Source organism: Telopea speciosissima, chromosome 11, assembly GCF_018873765.1.
Source record: "Telopea speciosissima isolate NSW1024214 ecotype Mountain lineage chromosome 11, Tspe_v1, whole genome shotgun sequence".
NCBI lineage: Eukaryota > Viridiplantae > Streptophyta > Magnoliopsida > Proteales > Proteaceae > Telopea > Telopea speciosissima.
In genome coordinates, this window is record NC_057926.1 from 6,212,270 (window position 1) to 6,237,298 (window position 25,029).

Below are 25,029 nucleotides of genomic sequence, written 5' to 3' on the forward strand. Positions count from 1 at the left end.
TGAGAGCAAAGTTGATCAGGGAGAGAAGCCGCAGTGTGGCAGGAGATAGAACCTTGTCCAATATAAATCTGCTGCAGTTCTTGAGCCTCAATAATGTGGAGAGATTCTATGGCAGATTAGATGAATCAGTCCAAAAAACTTGAAGTCTTCAACTATCGCAGACAGTGTACAAGCTCCTATCGATCTGAAATTTTTTTATAGCATGAATGAGGTGATAGAGGGCAGCAACTGGATCTGTAGATCACCTCATCAGTTCTGCCCTAGTGGGAGGATGGAGAACCAAGGGAAAGAGAGGGGAGGAAGAGCTCGAGAATGAAAGGAAGAGAGGGGAAATTGAGAATGGAAGGAGAGGAGACTGCCCTAATTTGAAACCTGCTCTGATGCCATGTTAGTAAATCTGAATTAAAGAATAATTGCTTGAGTGATCAATATGATCAACCAAGCCTTGTCTTTATAATAAAAGGGTTATAAACTAATGACCAAAAATATCCCTAGTACAGATCACTTAACTAGGAGGTACAGATAAAGTAAAACACAGCTCTAAAATGACCAGAATACCCCCACGGTATTCTGGTATACATAATTCAACACAATTTTTTTGAGTGAAAATTTTCAAGTAAAATTTGTAAAATTTTACGCTGAAACAAACAGAGCAAGGAGAAGAGGAATAATTATGCAGCTCTGTGGCTATATATATGAGAAGTGAACTTGAAAATTGCTAGTTATTTTTGTATAGGGAAAAAGTTCTATACAACGCCAGCTCAAAAATGAAATGCACACCTCCTAACATATCACTGTTCATGTGAGGGGGTGATATGTCATAAATGCCCCCACTTCTATTGTGAGATTCCAAAGGGGGTTCCTTATTTGCCCAAAACTGCACTTGGGCAGTGTAGGGAACCCTCGCCCTTTTTTTATATAATTAATTCTCTTTACGCCATTGGTATATGAGAAGAACATTTTGTTTGAAACTTGTCATATTAGGCTTCTGAACTGATATAATTGAGTTGCCTTTCTTGGAGGTCCTATTTAATTTTTCCAGTTCACTGTTTTAGCTTGTCTGATACCTGGAGGAGGACAACTGTAATGCAGGGCTACAGCATTAAAAACTTGACACAATAATTTTCTTTCCAGTTTCCATATTAGTGAATAGTAGAGTCTGGTGTCTAGATTTTTTTGCTATATGTAATAAGACCAGCTTAAGGATCTTCGATTTTCTGATATCTCTGGTTGTTAAAATGCAGGGGGCTCAGTTAAGAAAGCACATCGATGCCACCTTGGGTAGTGGAAACCTAAGGGAAGCAGTAAGACTTCCCCCAGGGGAGGATTTCAATGAGTGGCTTGCTGTCAATAGTAATACTACCACTCTCTCTCTCTCTCCACCTTCCTAAAAAAAAGTATTAAAGATTTTTTTATAGTTTTTGAAATAATAATGTTTGTTATATGGTTTCAGTAAGTACAATGTTTGCTATACTGTTGTTTTTTTTTTGTATTCTGGAGTCATTCTTGAGGGTGTGTTTGGATTGTGGATTTGGATTTGACATCAGAATTCTTAAATCCTGATTTTGAAACCCCCAATGTTTCTCATAAATTTACTGTTTTGGATAAAGTAAGAGTTTGGTTGGAGAAGACAATTAATAAGGATTTGGATCAGGATTATAGTTTAGATTGGGGTTTGGGTTTTCTTGGTTGGATCTTTACTGGATTCAGGCCTGATCTTTATCCTATATCCGTTAGGCATATGATGTATTAAATTAAAAGTAAGGCTAAATCCTATATCTGGCCCAGGTTTAATCCATTTATTGGGATCCAATCGGTTTTCGATTGGATATTGATTCATCGACATGATTTGACCTGGTTCCATATTTGGATTTAGACCAACTGTCCAACCAGGCTTGGACATGGACCTACATGGATATGCTTCAAATCCAAGCAGTTTTAAACCCTATATAGTGAGATGAAGTTCCACTTGGGATGATGTAGTTGCTAGAGACTATGATCCCTTATGATGCCTATACGTATGTCCCTAAGGCCCAGAAGGGACAGGTGGCAGACTGGCAGTCCAATGGGCTGAAAACAAGCTTTGAGTAGTTAAGCCTATATAGTGGGGTGGAGTTAGTACACGAGATTAGTAGTTAAGTGTTTGAGTTAGACAGAGTTCTGCTATCAGTTTATTTATAGTGAATAGAGATTTTGAGTCCTTCTACGAGTCTAGATAGGAATTTCTAACAGTTATATATACATATACACCCCTGACAGATAGACATGATTTGATAATAGAAATTGCTTATTTTTTTCAAGAGTTTTTGAGCTATTGAAGTTTGGATATGTCACTGAAGGCTTCTCTCTTGGCCGTTTGCTTCTTTCTTCTATTTCTTCTTCTAGTTCTGATCTCTCCTGGCTGTCAGGTACTTCTTTCCTTGTTCTTCTTAATATTCCTCTAGAATATCTTCTTCATATTCTCCTGTTTTCCTGATTTTCTATTATTCTTACTCTCTCTACTCAATTGTTATTTACATCATGTTATCAAAACCTGAATTCTGAGAATGCTTGAATGATCAATGAGATCAGTCAAGCTCTCTATTTATAATAATAATAATAAAAGAGATTACAAAAAGGAAACACTGTTCACGACGCTGTTCACGTGAACAGTGTCACAGCCCAAATTACAACTCTACCCTTGTTCAAAAGTACATAAATAAAATACCAAAAGTACCCTTATAATATTGGGTAACACATCTCAACACTCCCCCTCAAGTTGGGGCATAGATATCACACATACCCAACTTGACTAGGCTAGGATAAAACAACTTTCCAGGCAATCCCTTGGTGAAGACATCAGCAAGCTGATCAGAAGAAGTCACAAAGGGAATACAAATCTGTCCATCTTCTAATTTCTCCTTGATGAAATGCCTATCCACTTCAACATGCTTGGTACGGTCATGCTGTACCGGGTTGTGTGCTATGCTAATTGCAGCCTTGTTATCACAATATAGCATCATAAGAAGGCGAATAGGAATACTCAGATCTTGTAGCAGACCTTTAAGCCAAAGTAACTCACAAATCCCTTGTGCCATAGCTCTAAATTCAGCTTCGGCACTAGAACGAGTAACTAAATTTTGCTTCTTGCTACGCCAAGTGGCAAGATTTCCACCTACAAAGGAGCAATACCCAGAAATAGATTTTCGATCTGCAGAACCAGCCCAATCAGCATCGGTGTATGCTTCTATCCGTAGGTGACCATGTGAAGACAAAAGAATGCCTTTTCCAGGAGCTGACTTCAAATAGTGTAGAATGCGAAGAACTGCCTCCATATGTGAAGCGTAGGGATTATGCATAAATTGACTCACAGCACTCACAGCAACAGCAATGTCTGGACGAGTGTGTGAAAGGTATATCAGCTTCCCTACAAGCCGTTGGTAACGGCCTTTATCTACAGGCTCACCCTCATTTTCCTTGAGACGAACAGTGGGATCCATAGGAGTATCCAAAGGGTGGCAGCCTAGCAAACCTGTTTCAGCCAACAAGTCTAGGACATACTTTCTTTGGGAGAGAAATATGCCTTTTGAAGATCTGGCCACTTCAATCCCAAGAAAGTATCTTAACTTCCCTAGATCCTTGATCTCAAACTCCTGGCCGAGGAAGGTCTTCAACTGTCTGATCTCATCACCATCATTGCCAGTAACCACTATGTCATCCACGTAGACTATAAGAACAGTGAGTTTTTCACCAACCCTCTTAATAAAGAGTGTGTGATCAGCATTATTCTGTTTATAGCCCACAGAAATCATGGCCTTGTGGAATCGACCAACCAAGCTCGGGGTGACTGTTCCAGCCCATACAGTGCACGCTTTAGCCGGCACACTTTCCTTTATTTCTGTCACAAGAGAACCCTGGTGGAATGTCCATATATACCTCCTCCTCCAGTGCTCCATTTAGGAAGGCATTTTTAACATCTAGCTGCTGCAAATCCCAACCAAGGTTGACAGCACATGATAACAACACATGAACTGTATTCAGCTTTGCAACAGGTGCAAAGGTCTCCTGGTAATCAATGCCGTATGTCTAAGTGAAACCCTTGGCCACGAGTCGTGCCTTATACCTATCCACAGTGCCATCCACCTTCTGTTTCACCACAAACACCCACCTACATCCAACGGTTTTCTTCTCAGGTGGAAGAACCACAAGCTCCCATGTGTTATTTTTTTTCAAAGCTTCCATTTCTTCCATCATGGCTGCCTTCCACTTTCCATCTGATAGAGCTTCTTGCCAATTGTTAGGAACACGAACAGAAGAAAGAGAAGAAATAAAAGCACGAAATGATGGGGAAAGGGAGTCATAAGACACAACATGAGATATGGGATGCTGAGTGCAAGTTCGACACCTTTGCGAAGGGCAATAGGCAACTCAGGAGAAGGAATATTACCTGGTGGAGAGGCGGAGTTCTGGATCCAGGTTCGCAACTGGATGATGCAGGAGCAACATTGATTGAACTTGCTTATGTTTCCTTGCATAGGTCTTCATTTTGCTAGCATCAATCATACCCTGAAATTCACTAATGGCCCTCTGGACAGGAGTCTGGGCTGGTGTGGTTTGCTCCCCTTGTACAGGAACCTCTCCCCCTGACTCAGGGGGAGGAGGAGGACTAGAAGGAGGCTGAACGAGCGAAGTAGGCTGAATAGATTTAGCCTCATCATGAACCAACTGGAGTGGAGGTGGAGAGTCTAAAGTCAACACATCTTCGCTAATACTCACCCCTTGAAGATGTGGGGACACATAGTAGGAGATACTCTCATGAAACACGACATCCATGCTGACAAAAGTCCGGCGGGATGGAGGGTGATAGCACTTGTACCCCTTCTGTGTGGCAGAGTACCCTAAGAAAATACACCGAAGACTACGTGGGTCAAGTTTGCCCGGGGACCTTGTATCCTTGGCATAGCAAATGCAGCCAAAAACCTTAGAGGGAACAACAAAGGAGGAAGAGCCAAGTAATAGCTCAACAGGGGGTCTAGAGTTAAGGACCCGACTGGGCAGCCTATTAATTAAATAGGTTGCAGTAAGAACAGCATCCCCCCAATAAACGGAAGGGACATTACGGGCAAACAGAAGAGCACGAGCTACCTCCAAGAGGTGGCGATTCTTCCTCTCAGCCACACCATTTTGGGCCGGAGTATCCACACAACTGGTCTGATGGAGGATGCCATGGGCAGCCAAGTATTTTTGGAATTGACCTTCCATATACTCTCTCCCATTATCACTCCTTAAAGTCTGAACACTGGCATTAAATTGAGTTTGAACCAGCTTGTGAAAGTGCTGAAAACAAGAAAAACCTCACTTTTACTGTGCATAAGATAGACCCAAGTGAACCTGGAATAGCAATCAATAAAGGTGACATACCACCGATGACCCGAAAGTGAAACTTTTCGACTAGGACCCCACACATCAGAATGAACAACATGAAATAAAGAAGATGATCTTTTATTAGAAGTTGGATAATTTGAACGTGTATGTTTGGCCAAGACACAAGGCTCACAAAAAAAATCTTCTTTATTACATGAAGTACTTAATGCTGGAAATAAAGTAGATAGGGTACCTAAAGGGGGATGTCCTAGTCTAGAGTGCCATATGTGTAATTCAGAAGAGAACGATGCTGGGGAACAAAGCCTAGAAGGTAATGCCTGCGTAGATGTAGGATCTCTATCAAGCAGGTACAATCCGCCATGTACTTTACCCGATCCAATCGTCTTCCCCGAGTCCAGTTCCTGAAAAACACAATGAGTAGGAAAGAAGGTTACTTTACAGTTCAAAGATTTGGTGATACTACTAATGGAGAGAAGGTTAGTGGTAAACTTGGGAATATGCAACACAGAAGATAATGTCAAAGAAGGAGAACAGCTAATGGATCCTTTCCCGGATATGGAGGAGAGGGACCCATCAGCAATCTTAACTTTGTCCTTACCAGAAGCAGGAAAGTAAGTGTTAAAAATACTGGAGGAACCTGTCATGTGATCAGTAGCTTCGGAGTCTATAATCCAAGGAGTGGAAACTACTGATGCACAGTGACCAGCAAAGGAAATACCTGCACGGGCAAAGAAGGAACCTGAATTGGCAGTAGATGTAGTAGAGGCAGCAGATGAAGTCAACAGACGCCGGAGAGCTTGAAGTTCTTCCTGGGAGAAACCGATGTTAGTAGTGGGAGCTGGAGCTACACTTTCAGTGTGATTGGCTTTGTTTTTAGACTTAGCACGACCTCTTTTGCTCTCAAAATCAGCAGGCTTCCCATGAAGCTTCCAACACTGAGCCTTAGTGTGATAGGGTTTGTGGCAATGGTCACACTTCATAGGCTCTTTAGCAGTAGCATTAGCAGCAACAGTATCAGCAGAAGTATCAATAGTGGAACCAGCAGTCTGTAAGGCTGCTGATCTTTCAACCTTAGGAGTAATCATCATAGCAGCCCTCCTTGTCTCTTCACTGTGGACATAGGAAAAAGTTTCCTCCAAAGTGGGGACAGGAACCCATCCAAGAACCTGCACCCGAATAGGATCATACTCATCATTGAGTCCAACCAGAAAATCATAGACCCGAAACTGATCTACATATGTGTGGTAGGCAGTAATATCCGCAGCAGTAGTAGGCTGAAACCTAGCATAGTGATCCAGCTGTTGCCATAAGCACTTGAGGGCAGCATAATACTTAGTGACTGTCATCTCCTTCTGAGTAGTGTTTTGAAGAGTTTTCCTGATCTCATAAACCTGAGCACCACTCCCTGAACGACCATAAGTACCCTTGACAGCAGTCCATATCTAAGTAGCAGTGTCAAGGAGAAGATACTGACTAGAGAGGTCAGTTGTCATGGAGTTCAGAACAAAGGACATCACCATTGCATCATTGGCAGCCCATTTAGTACGGGCAGCACCTTCTTCAATGGGCTGTTTGGTGGTACCAGTAAGATGGCCAGTGAGTCCCCTACCAGCCACAGTCAGGAATAATGATCTGGCCCAAATTAGGTAGTTGGTACCATCAAGCTTGATGGCTGCAGCATAAGGAAGGAACTCATTCCTAGTCTGATCTCCTCCAGAAGTAGCCGAGGTTATCTCTGAGTCACCCATAGGACAGCTAGACAGATGTCGAACCTTGAGGTGAACAAAAAAAACTGATCTTCAAAAAAACCTTGCTAGGCTGAAATCGATTATGAATTTTAAAATTCTGATCTGCAGGAAAAAAACTGCACTAATTGGTGTGAAACAGTGGTCGATTGCAGCAGTATGAGTAGGGAATTAACCCACAAAAAAACTCCCCAAACAGCAGCCCAAAAATTCCAAATCGATAATGTGTCAGGGTTTTACAAAACCCTGACAGTTGAGATCGATAAGAAGGGAAAAAAAGGGGCTGAAGCTTTGAGGTCTTCAATTGATAATAATCCAAGTATGATAGATGCTGTCTGAAGCCCTGCCAATGATGCTCCAAAAGAAGTAATCGATCTTCCAAGAGTTGTGAGATCGATTTCCAAAAAAAGGTTGAAGCAGTCCAAATCGCAGAGAGATAATTGCAGCAGCTATCGATCAACTTTTAGGGCATTAAAATTGAGGTGGATTGGAGGGCAGCACTCGAACCATAATTGGATCACCTCATTAGTGCTGCCCTTGAAGGGTTGAGAGAACCAAGCAAAGAGAAAGGAGAGAGAGAGAGGAAGTCAATGAAAAGAAGGGAAGAGAAGGAATCGATGGAGAGGGGAGAGTTTTGAAAACCCTAGATCAGAGAAGCTTCTCTGATACCATGTTATCAAAACCTGAATTCTGAGAATGCTTGAATGATCAATGAGATCAGTCAAGCGCTCTATTTATAATAATAATAATAAAAGAGATTACAAAAAGGAAACACTGTTCACGACACTGTTCACGAGAACAGTGTCACAGTCCAAATTACAACTCTACCCTTATTCAAAAGTACATAAATAAAGCATAAATAAAATACCAAAAGTACCCTTATAATATTGGGTAACACATCTCAACACATCACTTCAATATCCTAGTTATATATCGCTTCTGATTTCCAGATCTGAGATTCTAGTTAGTGTTTGGGTCCGTAGAGCTGATTGTTGCCTTCTTCATTAGATCAGATTGCCTTCAACAGTCATCCAGATTTGTGGCCTAATCTGATGGTTTGATTTTTGAGTTATTAAACTACTATTATTTTTCATCTACTCTGTCCTGAAATTTGATTGTATCGACTTCTACAGTGATCCTGGTCATATTTCTTGCTTCTAGATTCTTTTCTTGAACCCTGAAATGCATTAACGGACTAATTTTTCGGGCCTCAATCAATTTTCCAATTCTTGCAGGAATGGATTTGGAAAAAAACACCCTCACCCTCATTATTTTGAAGCACCATATTTAATGAGATTTGAAGTAATGGCTCTATTTGTTTCCATGTGAAAAGGCGGCAAAAGAATATTTTCCTGTATTTTAGGATTTTCCAACATGTTGAAGTGTCTTACCCAAAAGCTTAAGCTATTAGTTGATAGGCCCAACTGGTATCTGAAGGCATCCAAGGTCCCAGAGTTTTCCAATGTGGGATTATTATTCCCAACAAATGTTTGTTTTAACATAAAATGCAAAAATTGACATAGAAAAAATAAGATAAATTTTACACCCTGCGTATTTCTCGTGTGAAATATCATTTGGAGGGAGAACCTTACAAAAAAACAAACAGGTTATATATGGAACTCCCAAGACCAAAATTTTCATTTGTTAAATTGAAGTACCAAACACTCGATTTGGATATGGGGGCCTTAAATCCAAATCCAACTCCTCAAATCCACAGTCCAAACACCCTTTAATTCATTTTGTTCCTTTTTCTCTCTCAATTTATTGTTATAAGTTATGCAGCGAAACTTGAAGCTGAAAGTTTTTTTTTCCCCCCAGCTGTGGATTTCTTCAATCAGGTGAATCTGCTCTACGGCACCCTCACCGAGTTCTGCACTCCTGAGAACTGTCCTACAATGACTGCTGGCCCCAAGTATGGCTTATCGCATCACCTATTGAACTTTAGTTTTATCTTAGTGTCTATATCAGTTCCTATTCTTCTTATAATATGGAAGGCATACAGATTGGACCCTTCGTGTGGCCCAATTTCTTAAACATATTGAATCATCTGAGTTGAGAAATTTTAAATAGCCTTATTTTTGTGGTATCAGTAATAAAAAAAAAAAAGGGCGCACACAGTGAATGATGCTCCTGCCACTGTGGGGTCTTAGGAGGGTCATAATGTACGCAGCCTTATCCCCTCCCAAAGCAGATTTTGTAAACTATTGTTGGATACCTGCCCAGGATTTTCTTTCTACGGTTGGTGATTTCAACTACTGTGGTAGAGTTGCCCAACAAGATAAAAATTCGCTCAGGCATCTCGTGCACTGCCCTGAACTAATAATGCATTAATGCCAACTTCACTGATCTAGGGCCACATACCAGTAGTTTTACAGATGTGAATTGCCTGTTATTAAAATTTACCTGCTAGAGACTGTTACACTGTTATTTTTAATAACATTTTGACAGACTAGGGTGGTGAAGGTAATTAATTCCATGCCCATAGGTCCGTTTTCCGATATTGTTAAGTGGAGTGACTAAAACATAATTGAACTATTACTTTGGGGGTTTAAATGTTATCCAACATAAGGTGCACTTATGAGTAAATAGTTTTATTTACTAAGATTGAGTTAGACTCATAAGTAAATAGTTCTATCACTTTAAGTCTGACTCACATTAGGCTATGGGCCATGAAATGTGACACTTGGCCAATCCAACAGAAACCTACCTATCAAATGGCTAGAATGGACCAAATCATGTTCACATCAGCAGAAAACCATGGCCTGTGGAGATTACTTTTTGTTTATTTCAGTGAATTTTTTATAAGCTAAAAGAAGAAATTCACAATGTGAAATATATTATTCCTTGAAAAAAAATTGGGATTAAAACCAAACAATATCATGGCTTATATCATTAGCTTAACTGTTGGAATAACTGAGAGTTTCATTCATGCATCCCTATGATTTTACTTGCAATCATTTGTCCAGCTTAGTGACAGATTGTATAATGAGGTTTGTCTTTTTATGTATTCCATACTTCTATCTTCAATAAATTCCCAAACTTTTGTTAATGGAACTCTACAGGTACGAGTATAGATGGGCAGATGGTGTACAGATCAAGAAACCCATTGAAGTTTCTGCACCCAAATATGTGGAATACCTAATGGACTGGATTGAAGCTCAGCTTGATGATGAGTCTATATTTCCTCAAAAGCTTGGTAATATATTTGGTATTGCTTTTTTGAATACTTTGGATTTATCCTTTGAAAAGATTGTTACTTTTGGAACACATGCCAGGTCATCGTGTTTCGCTTTTCTGGCTTTCTTTCTTAGCTGATATTTGCATATCTTTTGAACTTTTGCAAAAGTTCTCCAATGGTGTAGTAGTTTCCAGTAGTCTGAAAGAATGTGATAATTTGGTGTTCGACGACGTCCAACCCAAAAGTTCGAGCTTCAGGGTGGAGGGCCCTTCCCAGGCTCATAAGCCCAACAACCGCACTACTTGACCGACATGGGACTAAAACCACCCATTTTTAGTCATGGAGCTGCACTTACTGCATCAATGGACCCCCATAAGGCTGGTGAATGGACAACCCACTCTGATACCATTTGATGGTGTCCAACCAGAAAGCCCAAGCTTTAGGGTGGAGAGGCCCATAATTGTCAAGGTGACTAGGTGACCCAAGGCGTTGAAGGGGTGCTTAGGTGACAAGGCGCTTGCCTGGGTGCCCTACGGGTGTAGTATATGGCTATATGTAATATAGCAATGATAATTTTATGTAATTATGCTTATATGCAATATAGAAGCCATATCAATGCAATATGATATAATTATGCTAGTAGTGACCTAATATCAAAAAATCAGTATATGATAAACAAAGTGTTGAATTATTTATCCACCTGTATCCCCTTTTGGATAGTCCGCCATGTTAGAGCTTTTGTATGATATACATATTGTTTCCTCCCTTTCCTACAAGGTCGGCCTATTAGAGGAAGTGGTTCCAACATGGTATCAAAGCAGGCAGGGGTCACGGTATTGAATCCCCCTGGGAGCGGGCAGGTGTTGAAATTATTTATCCACCCGTGTCCCTTTTTGGATAGTCCATCGTATTAGAGCTCATGTTTGATATACATATTGTTTCCTCCCTTTCCTACAAGGTCGGCCTTTTAAAGGAGGCGGTTCCAACATGGTATTAGAGCAGGCAGGGGTCACGGTATCGAGTCCCCCTGGGAGCTGGCAAGTGTTGAATTATTTATCCACCTGTATCCCCCTCTGGATAGTGCGCCGTGTTAGAGCTCCTGTATGATATACATATTGTTTCCTCCCTTTCCTACAAGGTTGGTCTTTTAGAGGAAGCGGTTCCAACACAAAGTATAGGATATAATATAAGCATATTCATCGAAAAACTAAGTAATAAACAAAAGTCAACATAAACTCAAGAAGTGACAACAAGGCGTGCTGTTGCCTTGGACCCAAGAGAGCCTAGATGCCTAGGCGGTGCTTGTAGAGAGGCCTTCCCAGTGTCATAAGCTCAACAGCCACACACTACTTGACCGATGTGGGGCTAAAACACCCCCACGCCCATTCCGCCATTCCTGGCCATGGGAGCTGCACTCACTGCATCAGTGTTATAGTTTGAGGAACTGTTCCTCTAGGCAAGTACCACTTGAGGATATATCTCTTGATGAGAACCAAACCCTTGGGTGCTTTTAATGTGCCAGCTCAGTTGGGCTCTGATTTTGTGGATAGGTTGTTCACATCACCTTTTCAGTTCAACCGAAAAACCCACATCATGTTGCATAGTGGCTAGAGAAAATATCTGATACATGGCGTGACACATGGTCTCTATTGATACAACCGTTAGAATTGTGATATTTTTTTTTCCTTTGATGGTGGAAAATGCAAAAGGGAGAAAGATCCACCAGATTGTGGGACATAGGTTTGAGATGGACCATGAAATTTAACATGAATACAAGGTGCCTATCCAATGTTAGGATTGGCCACATCAGCCTCCACATAGCAGAACCATGCCAGCTTTCAGGAGATGCCATCTATTATGCTCGTCTATGGAAATTTTTTGCCTATAATTTGAACAAATTTCATTTTTATTAGTGAAAGATCTCGTTGGCTGAAACACATTGGATAGTGGTACTGCCTTCCAGCATGTGCAATTTGTTAATCCTGATCCACTGGTTATCTTTGTATAGAGCCTACAGGCTTTACCCAACAGGTGCCATTGCTCCTGGTCTAGCATTGGTTACACTCTTTTAACTTTATTTTTGTAGGAGCACCTTTTCCTCCCAACTTCAGAGAAGTCGTCAAGACAATATTCAAACGTCTCTTCCGTGTATATGCCCACATATATCACTCGCACTTTCAGAAGATCGTGAGTCTTAAGGAGGAGGCTCATCTCAACACCTGCTTCAAGCATTTCATACTGTTCACATATGTAAGTCTTTCTTACCTTGATAACTACTTCACTTTGTCTCCTATTTATGGATGGCAGGCATCAATAGCCATTGATTTACTTCTAGTGAGCTGTTAACTGATGGATGTATGGCCCTATGAGTCAATCATGATATTGGATTGACCTCTTATCCTATGGGTTAATCCTTGCATTACATTAACATTTTTAATGAATCTATTTGCATTTTATATTTTTATTATTTTCCATTCTGTTAATTCTCTTAGGTGATCCAGGTTCTTGATCATAATTGCTCTTGATCCTTTCATTTTAGAAGTGTATTTTTGCATTCTCTGTAGATTGGAACTCTGCCTCTCTTTTTCTATCCTATAGATTCTGATTTTCTTAGTGAAAATATCTTTGGTTGTGAGAGTAGATATATAAAAAACAGCTGCCCTGTCTGGAGAGAGGATACTTGCATGATGTTTTTTTCAATCAACATAACATTTTGAGCAGTAGTCCTGATTTTCAAAACCTTGATCCAGGCTACTCTTTTTTTTTTTTTGGGGGGGGGGGGGTGGTTAAATCCTAGATTTGGTGCTTATATAAATAAGAAAATCCTAACTCACTGCAGTTTATGAAAAATGCGTCACTTGGTAATTGTAGTTATTTATACGATTAGTCTGAGAACAATAATTGAGGTAAAAGAAGATAAAATTATATGGCATGGTAAAACTGTCGTCCATTTTTTTGAATAGGTAGGCCCGGAGAACCTTTCACCCATCTAATTAAGATCATGATGAGGGTGTACTTAAAATAAATAAATAAGTAGATAAACAATGTTTTACTGTCTTCTTCCCCAAACCAATACCATCAGATAACGCTGTTTCTCTTGATGGACAGGGGGAGGGGGTGTCCTCTGGTTGCTATGGAGATTAAGTGAGTGAGACATGCTTGCAAATTTTTTTTGGGTGTGGGATGTCTAGTATTTGAGACTAATAAAATAGTCACTACTGCAAGTTCCCCTTCCTACATGGACAGCATGGTCTCCTGGGGGCCTTGAATTTGCTGCAGAACATGAAAAAGCCCCAAGGAGGAAAAAGGGAGGTATTAAAAGAAAAAGAAAAACTGATGGTCATTTTTGTTAAAATGCAGAAGAATTTTTCGTTTCTTAGCATTGTAGTTTCATTTCCGTGCCTTGCATAGAGAGTGGGTTTCCGAGATGTAACTGGGTCTTAGCAGTCTGAATCATCAGCTTACTTTGCAGATCAGAATTAGAAAACTGTGTTGATCATGTCCCATGAATGAATTGCTCAGTGGAAGGTCTACATGGTGGCTGGTGCTCTGATTCATTATATCAGCTGCAATATGAAGCTACTGTGAGATCAAGAGTAAATCCCATGGGAAAGTGGAAATCCTGTTATTTACTATGGACCTGCATTGAAGCTATATTCTTTGATACTCACATATGATTCATTGATTGCTTCATTTCCCTTGTGCTGTTTGCTTTGTGTAGGAGTTTGGGTTGATTGACAAGAAGGAGCTCGCGCCACTTCAGGAGCTTATAGAGTCCATTATAGTTCCATACTGAATAATATATCTAAAGAATAAAGTATTGATGCTTAATTTAGTTAATGAGACGATGGAAATAAAATGCATCTTTACTATTATTGACTATATCGGTTCCTTGGCATTGCTTGTTGGCTGTTGCTATGCTTCAGTTTTTGCATCTCAATTCTGCTTTCCTTGTCATATGAGAAGGAAGATGAAAAAAAGAAAAAAAAAATTGAATCTGAACGGGCAGTGGGTTTTCCACTGCTGGTTGCTCTGCTTTACTACTGTTGAATAATCTCAATCTTGACTGAAGGTTGGTCCAAAAATTTAATTTCCCAAACGATTTTTTTTTGGTTGAAAGATGTGTTTTATTTCACTCAACTCTAGTTGATTCAACAAAAAAAACAAAAAATTATTGTTCAGGTATAGGCCTAAAAAACCAGAAATAATTTTACTAAGATATCAAATTGAAATTCGGAAAATAATTTTCGATCTATTTTCTTAAAAACATGATAAAATTATCTGCAAACGAGACTCCATCCTGTACCCCACTCCAACCATTTCCAAATATGTTTAGAAGAAATAAATACCAATGAAGGTTTTTCTGACAGGTTTTGTGGCTCCTGTGCTAGTGTGGGGCCAATGGGAGCGTGCACGGGCACCCAAAAGGAGGGGTGGGGTGTTCATTTCACAGCCCCAGGTGAGAGCTTGGTGGAAATGGATTTCCTCTACGACAGCAGAAACAGGATTGGGCTGGTCATTTCACAGGTCCAAACCCCCCCCCCCCCACCCTGTTTTTGTGGTGGTTTTCAAGCGTTGGACTCTCCAGGTCCTGCCATGGCTGGAGGAGAGCCAGATCTGTGCTTGGTGCTTGGCAACATTCCCTGGCAGCAATCTTTTTCCCCCTTAAGTACAAAATAAGTTTTTATAAATAAAATTGGACCAAGTTTCTCTACACCCAGATCACATTCACCGAGGGATGGGAGAGGGCAGGAATAGGTATCGGAAGGGTATTTTGGAACATACAAAAACCCTAGGAGAGGTTTGTGAACCCTAGGATGGTGGGTGAACCGGCTTGTATGGGTGGAGGAAAATTGTCCAATAAAATTAGACCAAGATTCCCTTCAGCTGTGGTGAATCCATTAACCTAGCTGGGTTCAGATGCATTGGGGGTTGGGGGGGTGGGTGTTGAGGTTGTTGATATCGAGAGGGTATTTTGGGGAATATACTAAAACCCTTATAACCCTATAAGGGTTTGTAAACCCTAGGCCGGTGGTTTAAGAAGGAATTGTTAAGGATGGACCTCATCTTCATCAGTCACAATTGAATGAATTGATAAAACTAGGTTGAATTCGATGATTACATTTGGCAATTCTATGGCTTAGATTTGCTAGGGCCACCTAATAAGGCCTTCACAGTTCACCCATAACCAAGGTTTTCAAACCAGGGATCCAATTGTTTCATGTCGATTTCGATCCAACCGATTTGATCTGTGGATTGGATCAGAATTGGACCCAGAAACCCTAGATTCGGCTCTCAAATTTGAAAACTCAATGATTCTAAGGTTTTGAACCATTAATTGCCCGTATCAAATTGGCCGAAATTAAAGCCGATTCACCAATCCAATTCCTGATTCTAGGGTTTTTGATTAGTGAACATCCAAACTGTGTCCCATCCATCTAATGGTTGAAAATGTAACATCACCCAGTCTCATGGCAGAAGTAGATTAAAAATTAAATATCAAGGTACGAATTAAATATAGTTAAAAAAACTTCTAAATTGGGTCAACCAAATTAAGTTCTTAATCAAAAAATTATTTTATTTATTCAGTTATATAATATTATTTAATATTCAAGTATTAATTATGAATGAGATCATTAGACATAATTCATAATATAGTAGGGGTAAAAATTTCTTTAACGGCCCTCGATAAGCTTATCAAGACGATTGGAATACTTGCCATATGGTAGATCGAAATATCAGATGAGGACCAAATCTTCTGGATAAATAGAACTAGGATAAATAGTTTATATAAAATTTAGGATCGAATTTTCCTTCACCCACAGTGAATAAGATCCCATTCATCGTGGGATGGGAGAGTGCACAGGGAGGGTATTTAGGAAACATATTAAAACTTTATAGGAGTTTGTATACCCTAAAGGCGGGTGAACCCTCCTCTATGGGTGGAAGAAAATTTTTCCCAAAATACCCTCTCTCCCTCTCTCTCTCTCTCTCTCTCTCTCTATATATATATATATATATATAAAGAAACGCCACACAGTTGGGTAGCGCAAGCTGCCCCTGTGCCTTAACACAGGACATGCGAAATGACCACCGCATCCCCTGGAACATTGACGGAAATGACTAGGGGTGCGACGATCATTTCATGCACCCCTATGTCAGGGCATAGGGTCGACGTGTCCAGTGCAACCTGGTGGCGTACTTTCTTCCACACACACTATTTGTATGGGAAGCAGTTTTCTGTCCAGGAGTGTGGCCTACGCCAGCATTCCCATGTGTCTATCTCTCTCCTCCTTAAAACAAGGGGGTAGAGGTGTCTTTTCAAATGGGGAGGAGAGAGATAGACTTATGGGAGTGTTGGCATAAGCCACACTCCCGAACAGAAAACTTTAATATATATATATATATATATATATATATATTATGAAACAGGAAGAGAGATGAAACAAGAATGAAGGACCAGTGTGCACTATTTTATCAAAAATAAAAACAGAAAAAAAAAAAAAAAAAAAAAAAAAACACCGTTGTGCACTATACGATACCTCAAATTTGTCATTTGGTGTGTGTGGTGAGAGTAAAGGTGTGGGGGTGGGGTGGGGAGGGGGGGAAGCAATGGGTCTACTCATTAAAGTTGTGCCAGTTACGCCATCCACTCAAACAATCTTAAGCCGTCCCCACATCATGGGAAACCGCAACATGATAGGTTTACAGCTACTATCAGTTTTCTTTGTTTTTGGGTAGAAACAGCTACTCTCACTTCACTTATATCATATCATGAGTCATAGGAGGTGGACATTTCATCCTATTAAGATACCCAAGTCGGTGCTAGCATGAACTCCTTTAAAAGGAACTTCTTTAGTAATGTTTGACCATATGCTTGCTAATATTAGAGATCCATAAACCTAATTTTTTATATTTGCAATCTAGAGTGATTTCTTTACATTGCATATCTAGGAGAACGATGCAGAAATTTTGATCATTGGATTTTTAGGAAATGGTTTCGATATGGTTAAAAAAAAAAAAAAAAAAAAAAAAAAAACTAAGCTGACAAATAAAGTGTTGGGATTTCATTTTTGTATGAGAATAGGTGTGAGCCGCCTAGATGGCATCCACCGTGAGAGATCGTGGGATCCCACCTCATAAATATATGAAGGAAAAAATTTTCTTGCACCATGGGTGTAGGAAAAGTACACCATCTTAAGGTCATTAATGCCTACCATTTATTGTATAGGGTCGATAATACTCTATATTGTCCCCTGATACCCTCTCCCGAACATCCAAACGCCTCGGTCAAGAGATTCTCCTTGATCGTGGTTGAAGAAAAATGGTCCCCTATATGATTTGTTAGTTTTATAATTGTGTTCCATAGCCAAAGAAAATCTTATGAAGCACTGCATTGTGAAGTTGAAGACCTAAGGAACCAAATTCTAAAGGTGACGATTGACACTATATGAACATGAAACCCTAGAATGATCAGTGAAATTGGTTTTAGCCCAAGTCATGGTTTAAAATCTGATTTTCATCCATTCAGACTTGAAAATTTTGGATTCTTACTGTTTTTGCTTGTTCTCAACATCCAATGGAGCATTTTTTATGATTCGAAGGCCGCACTCATCAAATCCACCCTCTTCATCTCTACCGATTTTAAGGTTTTTTTTTCCTTTTTTCGTCTTTTTTTCAGCATTCTTGCTAGTGTAGTTAGATGTAATCTATTTGTTGTTTTGGTTGATTTGCATGAAATTTGAGAAAATTTTAAAATAAATAGATATCATGAAATATGCAAAAAAAAAAATTTTGAAATTTTCAATATTTAATATTTAAAAATAAAAAATGGAATTATATTTTTCTAAAATTCAAGTATGCTGTAATATATCTTTGTGGTTTCATTTGCTGTCTTATTCTATTATGAAAATCACATTTATGTATTTTTAATATCTTTTTGATTAATATAATTTTCTGGATTTTTTAAAATAATTTTTAATATTTTTACACATTTAGTGTAATTTTGTTGTATTTTGTCCAATGTTTCACGAAAAAGGGTAAAATATCAGTTTTTGTCTTCCATTTTGGTTTTTACAATTTTTTTTTTTTTTGAATTTTTGATTGATATGGTGTACGATACCAAAAAATGTATTTCAAACATTTCTGCCCGAACAAGGCTCATTTGGTCCAATCCGTACTGATATTTTATTGGTATCGATTGAGACTGATACTGATAATTTAGACCATGGTCCAGCATGGATAGGTCTTGAATTGTTGTGGATAGGTCTTGGGATGGATTATGGCCTGGCCTTCACCCTTCTTTTTCTTCTTCTTCTAATCTGCTAACCAAAAAAACAAAAATGCACTCTAGCTAGGCTAACTTCCTACTTGAGTGAGAGAGAGAGAGAGAGAGAGAATGGTGCTAAATGCCCTGGATATTCTTGTTGACATATACAAAAAACCATGAATATAAGAGTAGTAATAGGAGTGACGACTAGGGGGGAGAGCGAGAGGCCAATCAACCTGAGATGTTAAATATGGCCTAGGCATTTCTCCTATTTATAGAAGGAAAGTGTCCTTCAGATATGGTCCTCCTTCCATGGTTAGGGTAGGGACCCATGGCATTTTTACCTCTATATATGAACTTTTATCTCTTAGGCCATTGATCCTATTTATAGAAGGAAAGTGCTCCTTGAGATATGGTCCTCCTTCCATGAGTAGGGTAGGGACCCATGGAATTTTCACCTCTATATTTGAACTTATCTCTTTTTTCTTTCCACAAGCAATGTGGTATCTAAACAAAGTCACTACTTTGCCTTTGCAGAGACAAGTATTAGGAAGTTGTAAGGATGTTAAACAATTCGATTTTGACGTAAACAATTCGATTTGATTTGATGCAAGAGTTTTTAGATAAAACCAAAATCGAACCATTTAGTAAACAATTTCAACAATTTCAAAATTTTTTTTTTGGGTGGATAACAATTTCGATTTTAAATAACTTTAAACGGTTTTATTAGGTTTTTTTATTTTTTATTCAAACGACTTCTCTTTTTTATTTTTTATTTTTTATTTTTTTTGAAATAGATGTAAGCTTGAGAGGGAGAGAAAACCAATGACAAAGAAGAAACAATATGAAAATATTTTGATTTTTAAAAAATTTAAAATCATTTAAAGCATAAAAGAGATTAGGTGGGTGGAGCCAAATGTGCTAGTATCCTAGTATAATTTAGTTGAATCTGAAATGCTTTACATGATCAATCAAACTATTTGTTAGATATTCAATGATTGAATTTATCACATCACACAATAGGTGTGCAATCAGGATAAAAAGAGCGTACCCAATACACGAGGCTTCTATCACTGCGGAGTCTGGAAAAAATCATAATGTATATAGCCTTACCCCTGTTTCACATAGAGGTTGTTTCCATAGACTCGAATTGATTCTTAATTGTACAATCTAGAGAAAATTTTCTATTTTGAATTGTAGTATAATCTTAATTTTCAGTGTGTAATTACCGAAATTTCTTTTGATGATGGGAAGATGGGATTTTGATCCTTCCATCGGTCTTAGTATACCATCTGCTTTGTACTCAATTTAGAGCCCCTTCTTTTAAACCCCCCCCCCCCCCCCACCATACACACACACACACACACAAAAAAAGGGTCCCTTTCCAACCTGAACCATCAACAGCTGGGAGGGCCCAAACTTATGAATGTGACTTCGTAGAGGGCCATAAAAAATGGTCCCCCAAATATAAAAAAGAGTCCCAAATCTTGTCCAGGGAAAGATAATTCACCCCAAATTGATTACATGTCTTCTTTCTCTGTTGCTTTGTTGGAGCTCATATAATCTCTCTCCTCCCTTCTTGTTTTTGCCCACATTTTCAATACAAACCTGTCATACTAGATTTTTATCACCACAAATCTTGTGAAGTAAGGGGTAGAAAAATATAAATAATTTAAAATATATATATAATTTCATAAGTATCATGTTAATAGGTCATAAAAATAAGTTTTGTTTAAAGATTATAATAAAAAGGGAAAAGATTGCTGGTTGGGCCTCGAGAGTCTGTACGTACATGCTAGTCAATTGGAGCGTATGTCCAAACATCGCTGTGGGCGGGATTTTCGTTTTTCCATGGGAGCAGCACAATACCTTTGCACGTTTCTATATTTAATTATAGGAACCGCACAGGCCACCCGATCAGGTAGCATTTTTTTTCTTATTAAAAAAATATGCTACCGGATTATGTGGTTCCTACAATTAGATACGGAAATGTATGAAAATACTGTACTACCCTATGAAATAAAAAAATCACATCTATATTGATGCTTTTCCGTATGTTTTCATTGACCCACATTGATGTAGACCCTACATCACCACCAGACAATAATCTCTTGGCCAAATAAGTGACACCATGGGGTGGTACTGGTACCCCCTAGATAGGTGACAACTGACAATGACATAAGGCAATCGTAATGCACGTGGTTTCCTGGATGAAGATGGCGGAGTGCAAGGCAGCACATGTGTGTGCTGTCAGGTAAAGAGGTAGCAGTTGGTGAGTGTGGGGGCAAGACTTTTAAGAAAGTTAGGAGATGAGTGTTAACTGGGGAGAGGATCTTTAAGTCAATTGGAAGCTGTGTTGCTTTGGCTTTTGAGTCATATTGAATGATATGCTAGAGGGAGCAAAAGGCAGAAATGAAAAAGAGAGATTTGAGTCAGTCAGAGAGTCCATGATATTTCATAAGGTTGTTGGAATGGAGGAGGTATGGAATGGAACTATGAAGGGTGTGTGGGGGGTGGGGGGGTGAAACGGAGTGGGACCTTTGGGCTGTCTAGGGAAAGAGTGTCAGCTAAGCCATGCTTTGTGTGGTGCGGTCCAAAGGAGCAATATTGTAACCTTGAAACCATCAAATGATTGCTACATTTCTAATCATCTCAACTTTTTTAGGATATGTGGAAGTGTTTCTTGTGGGGGAGCGTGAGCTCTTGCGTGCGCGGGGTCAATGGGATCGAGTATACACGAAAGCATCGATATGTATGATATTTCTGTCTTTCAAGAGGGGAGGGTGGTCATTTTACCTCCCGCTGTGTCTAGTTGCGAATGCCACATTTCTCCATGTACAAAGCTCTTGTTGGAAAACCTGGTTTTGATTTCACTCTTTTTTTTCAAAAACTTGGTGAGTCAATTGAGTAAAACCTGATCAAGGCGAATCATGCTCCTTTTTTTTTCTAATATCTTCTTCACTTTCTCTGAGTGAGGAGGGGCTGAGGTTATTGTTTCTTCACAAATGAGAAGAAAAAATGGTACTAATCTCGAAGACAACAAAAGCTATTCTAGGGTTTTGTTTAGTTATAAGCCAAACTTATGGTGTATAGTATATGACCCAATAAAAAAAACCCAGACCTAATGAGCTTCACGTACATAACTCAAGACAAAAACACGGAGTCAATAAAAACTAGGACTGATTTAAACATGGTTTAATCATTTCTTAAACTTGGGTGAGTCTTCATGACTCTTGACCAGGTTTCATTTTTTCTTTTACTCGAATCAGGTGACTTGCCTAAGTCAAAACTTGGTTATCCAACTATGTGAATCTATATAGGTGTATTTAAATACATAAATTTTTTTTATATATTTTTTGTTGTCTTATGCATACCTAAAAAAAGTTTGGGAGAGAGATCACTACGATGCAATGTAGTTTCCCATCAATGAGGTGGTGGGAAATTGAATCATCCAGTAAAGGTTTAAAATGAATAAAGAAAATGTGTACACGATCCATAGGTGGGATGTGAGAGGGTGTGCACATAACTCTGCATACTGGCATCATGACAATTTTTTCCCAAAAAGTTTTAAAAATATAAGGAAAATTATTACTATTATGTTATCAAAAACTATTATTGTCCTACACAAGTTCCTAATACACAAGTAAAATAATATGATTTTAATCAAAAAAAAAAAAAAACATTATTCTAATAAAATCATTAATTATTTTACACCTTAAAAGATATGTCAATATAAATATCCCTCAATTAAATACACAAGAATTCTTTTCCCCTTTGTCTCATAAAGTGAAGAGAACTTTTGAATATAATAATATGTCAAATTCTCGGCCCTAGATATTGAGACCATTCTACAACCTTGAAACTTCTAGAACTTTCCGTGAGTTGAATTCTTGGATGATGGAAAGTTCAATGTTATCAGTTTGAGATTCATTTGGCCGGTCATGACTCATGACACATTCAATTATGCAACTAATTCAATTGTCAGATGGTTGAGAAATCATACTGATCACACTGTTTTTTTTTTTTTTTTTAAATTTTTATGCATTAACTTTAAGGTGGGATCCATTTCATGTAGGGTTGCAATAGGGTTGGGTTGGGCCGGGCTTTTAAAACCCCCAACCCAATCCTGAGTCCTCTTAGTTGGGCTCAGGCTTGGCCCGACCCTGACCTAGGGTCTGTAAAATCCAATCTTGTCTTGCCCTCAGAGTCGGACCGGGCTGATCCTGATTGGCCTTGATCATGGAGTGGGGAAAGGGAGAGATGCATGGACTGGATTGAGATGGGCTGGGTCAGGGAGAAAATTATTAATTTTACATAAAATAACACTACAATAAAATATATTATCATTTATTATCATCATATATAATATATTATATAACAAAATATGAGTGACATTTAAAGTTTATAATATTTATAATATAACAATATATATTTTACAATATAACTTAAAACAAGGTCAAGCTGGGCCATGCCGAGCTTAGCCCGAGGCCTCAACCCTGATTTGACCCGACCCTAACTCAGGGTCAGAAATTTTCAGCCGTGACTTGACCTCAGGGCTAGGTATCTCAGCCTAGGCCCTGTTTGTGTTTAGAGCAGGTTCGAACCGACAAGGTCAAACTTGCAACTGTAATTTCATGTATGGGTCTCAATTAGGGGTGCAAGTTTGGCCCTGTCGGCCCGAACCCGTCCTGGCCCGCCCTGAGCCCGAACAGGGTCTGGGCTGAGATATTTGGCCCTAAGGGCGGGTCAGGGCTAGAAACTTCTGGCCCTGAGTTAGGGTCGGGTCGGGTTAGGGTTGAGGCCTCGAGCTAAGCTTGGCCTGGCCCGGCCCGACCTTGATTTAAGTTATACTATAAAATATATATTGATATAATTTATACATTATGAACTTTAAATTTCACCCACATTTTTTTATATAATATACTATATATGAAGATAATAAGCGTTATAATATAATTTATTATATTGTTATTTTATGTAAAATTAATAAGTTCTTCCCAGCCCATTCCAACTCATGCATTTCTTTTCCCCTCCCCATGATCAGGGCCAATTAGGGTCGGCCCGGCCCGACCCTGAGGGCGGGTCAGGGTTGGATTTTTCTGACCCTGAGTCAAGGTCGGGTCGGGCTTGGGCCCAGCTAAGGGGACCTAGGGTTGGGCTAGGGTTCTATAAAGCCCGGCCCAACCCGACCCTGTTGTAGCCCTAGTCTCGATCCTTTGCATGTATCATTTATGGCATGCTATGGGTGGAGAGCTCCAAATCTGCGTACTAGTCCAATCCCTATAATAAGTATCAACAATTAACGCAAACTCTCTCTCTCCTTTGTGTGTCGTACGTACTTGGCTTTCTGGGGGGATTTATTGTAAAATGCATTGGTGTCATTATAGTTTTTTTATTAGGAATAAGGGGAAAGTTGATGTAATTAATTACGATTTTAATTTTTGGAATTTATTTACTTGTGTTTATAGAATGACTATTGAAAGTTGATGTAATTAAATATGATTTTAATTTTTAGAATTTATTTATTTGTGTTTATGTATATTGCTCATTAATGTTTTACAAACCTTTAAATGTTGGAATAAGATGTTACTTATTATATGATATCACCTGTGTAGTTTCCGCACTCTGACAATTTATATATGTTATATAGCTTCCGCACCTACTCTGATTTGATTTGTTATGTGTTTTCGGTGATCTTGGTACTGCAGAATGTAGAACCTTGGGGTTAATGTGAACTATAAGGGGTATTCCAGTCACACGGTCCTAAGTGTAGGAAGTGGAGTGTGACATAAGCTTTGCTTAATCTACGTGGTTTTCGCTTTCTATTTCGTTTTGCATCTTCAGAGGAAAGTGATCCTATCTCTCAAGATGGATATCACATACTCCTTTTTTTTTCGTCGTTTTTTTTATGTTATATCTCATATCATGCATGCATCTTTTCATGGCCTCCATCCCCTATAGTCTAAGACTCCCCCATGTTCACATTCAAATGTTATATATTCTCACATGTCATACATATATCTCTCATGCATCTTTAACTTTAGTTTGCATATTCGCTCTTACGTTGTTTACGCTCTCCATGCCATGTATCTAAAATAGGTTGTCTCCTTTATTTTCATACATCCATAATTCTATCTTGCTCAAATTAGTTAGAGTCAATCATGCTTAGGTCCAATAGGTTTGGGTTCCTTTATTTTTACTTTCCTGTATACTAACTCTTTCCTTGCAGTCGAACCTTCGGGTATGTGTTTCCCACTTTCCTTGTATTCTACTTTCTTACAATTTTCCTTGAATTTTATATTCTCTCTTAAAGCATGTCATGACCCTACCCAATTGTGTCTAGCAATAAAAAGACCGGTAAGTCCGGGCGGACTAGGGTGCCTAATATCTTCCCTGAACTGTAACTTGACTCGTACCCAGACCAAAGGACCATTTGTCCCTAAAAGGGCATTTCATGAGAGTCATTACAATAC

The 25,029-nt window shown here is 39.0% G+C and overlaps 1 protein-coding gene across 1 annotated transcript in view; it reads left to right on the forward strand.

The window, feature by feature from the left end:
- LOC122646544 (MOB kinase activator-like 1A) overlaps nucleotides 1-14,169 on the forward strand; it is a 47,728-nt gene extending 33,559 nt beyond the window's left edge. The window contains exons 3-7 of the mRNA XM_043840113.1: nucleotides 1,245-1,353; nucleotides 8,928-9,021; nucleotides 10,172-10,305; nucleotides 12,374-12,537; nucleotides 14,009-14,169. Coding sequence (XP_043696048.1) covers nucleotides 1,245-1,353; nucleotides 8,928-9,021; nucleotides 10,172-10,305; nucleotides 12,374-12,537; nucleotides 14,009-14,083 — 576 coding nt within the window. The 3' untranslated portion in view covers nucleotides 14,084-14,169. The remainder of the gene's footprint in view (nucleotides 1-1,244; nucleotides 1,354-8,927; nucleotides 9,022-10,171; nucleotides 10,306-12,373; nucleotides 12,538-14,008) is intronic.
- The last annotated feature ends 10,860 nt before the right edge of the window (nucleotides 14,170-25,029 follow it).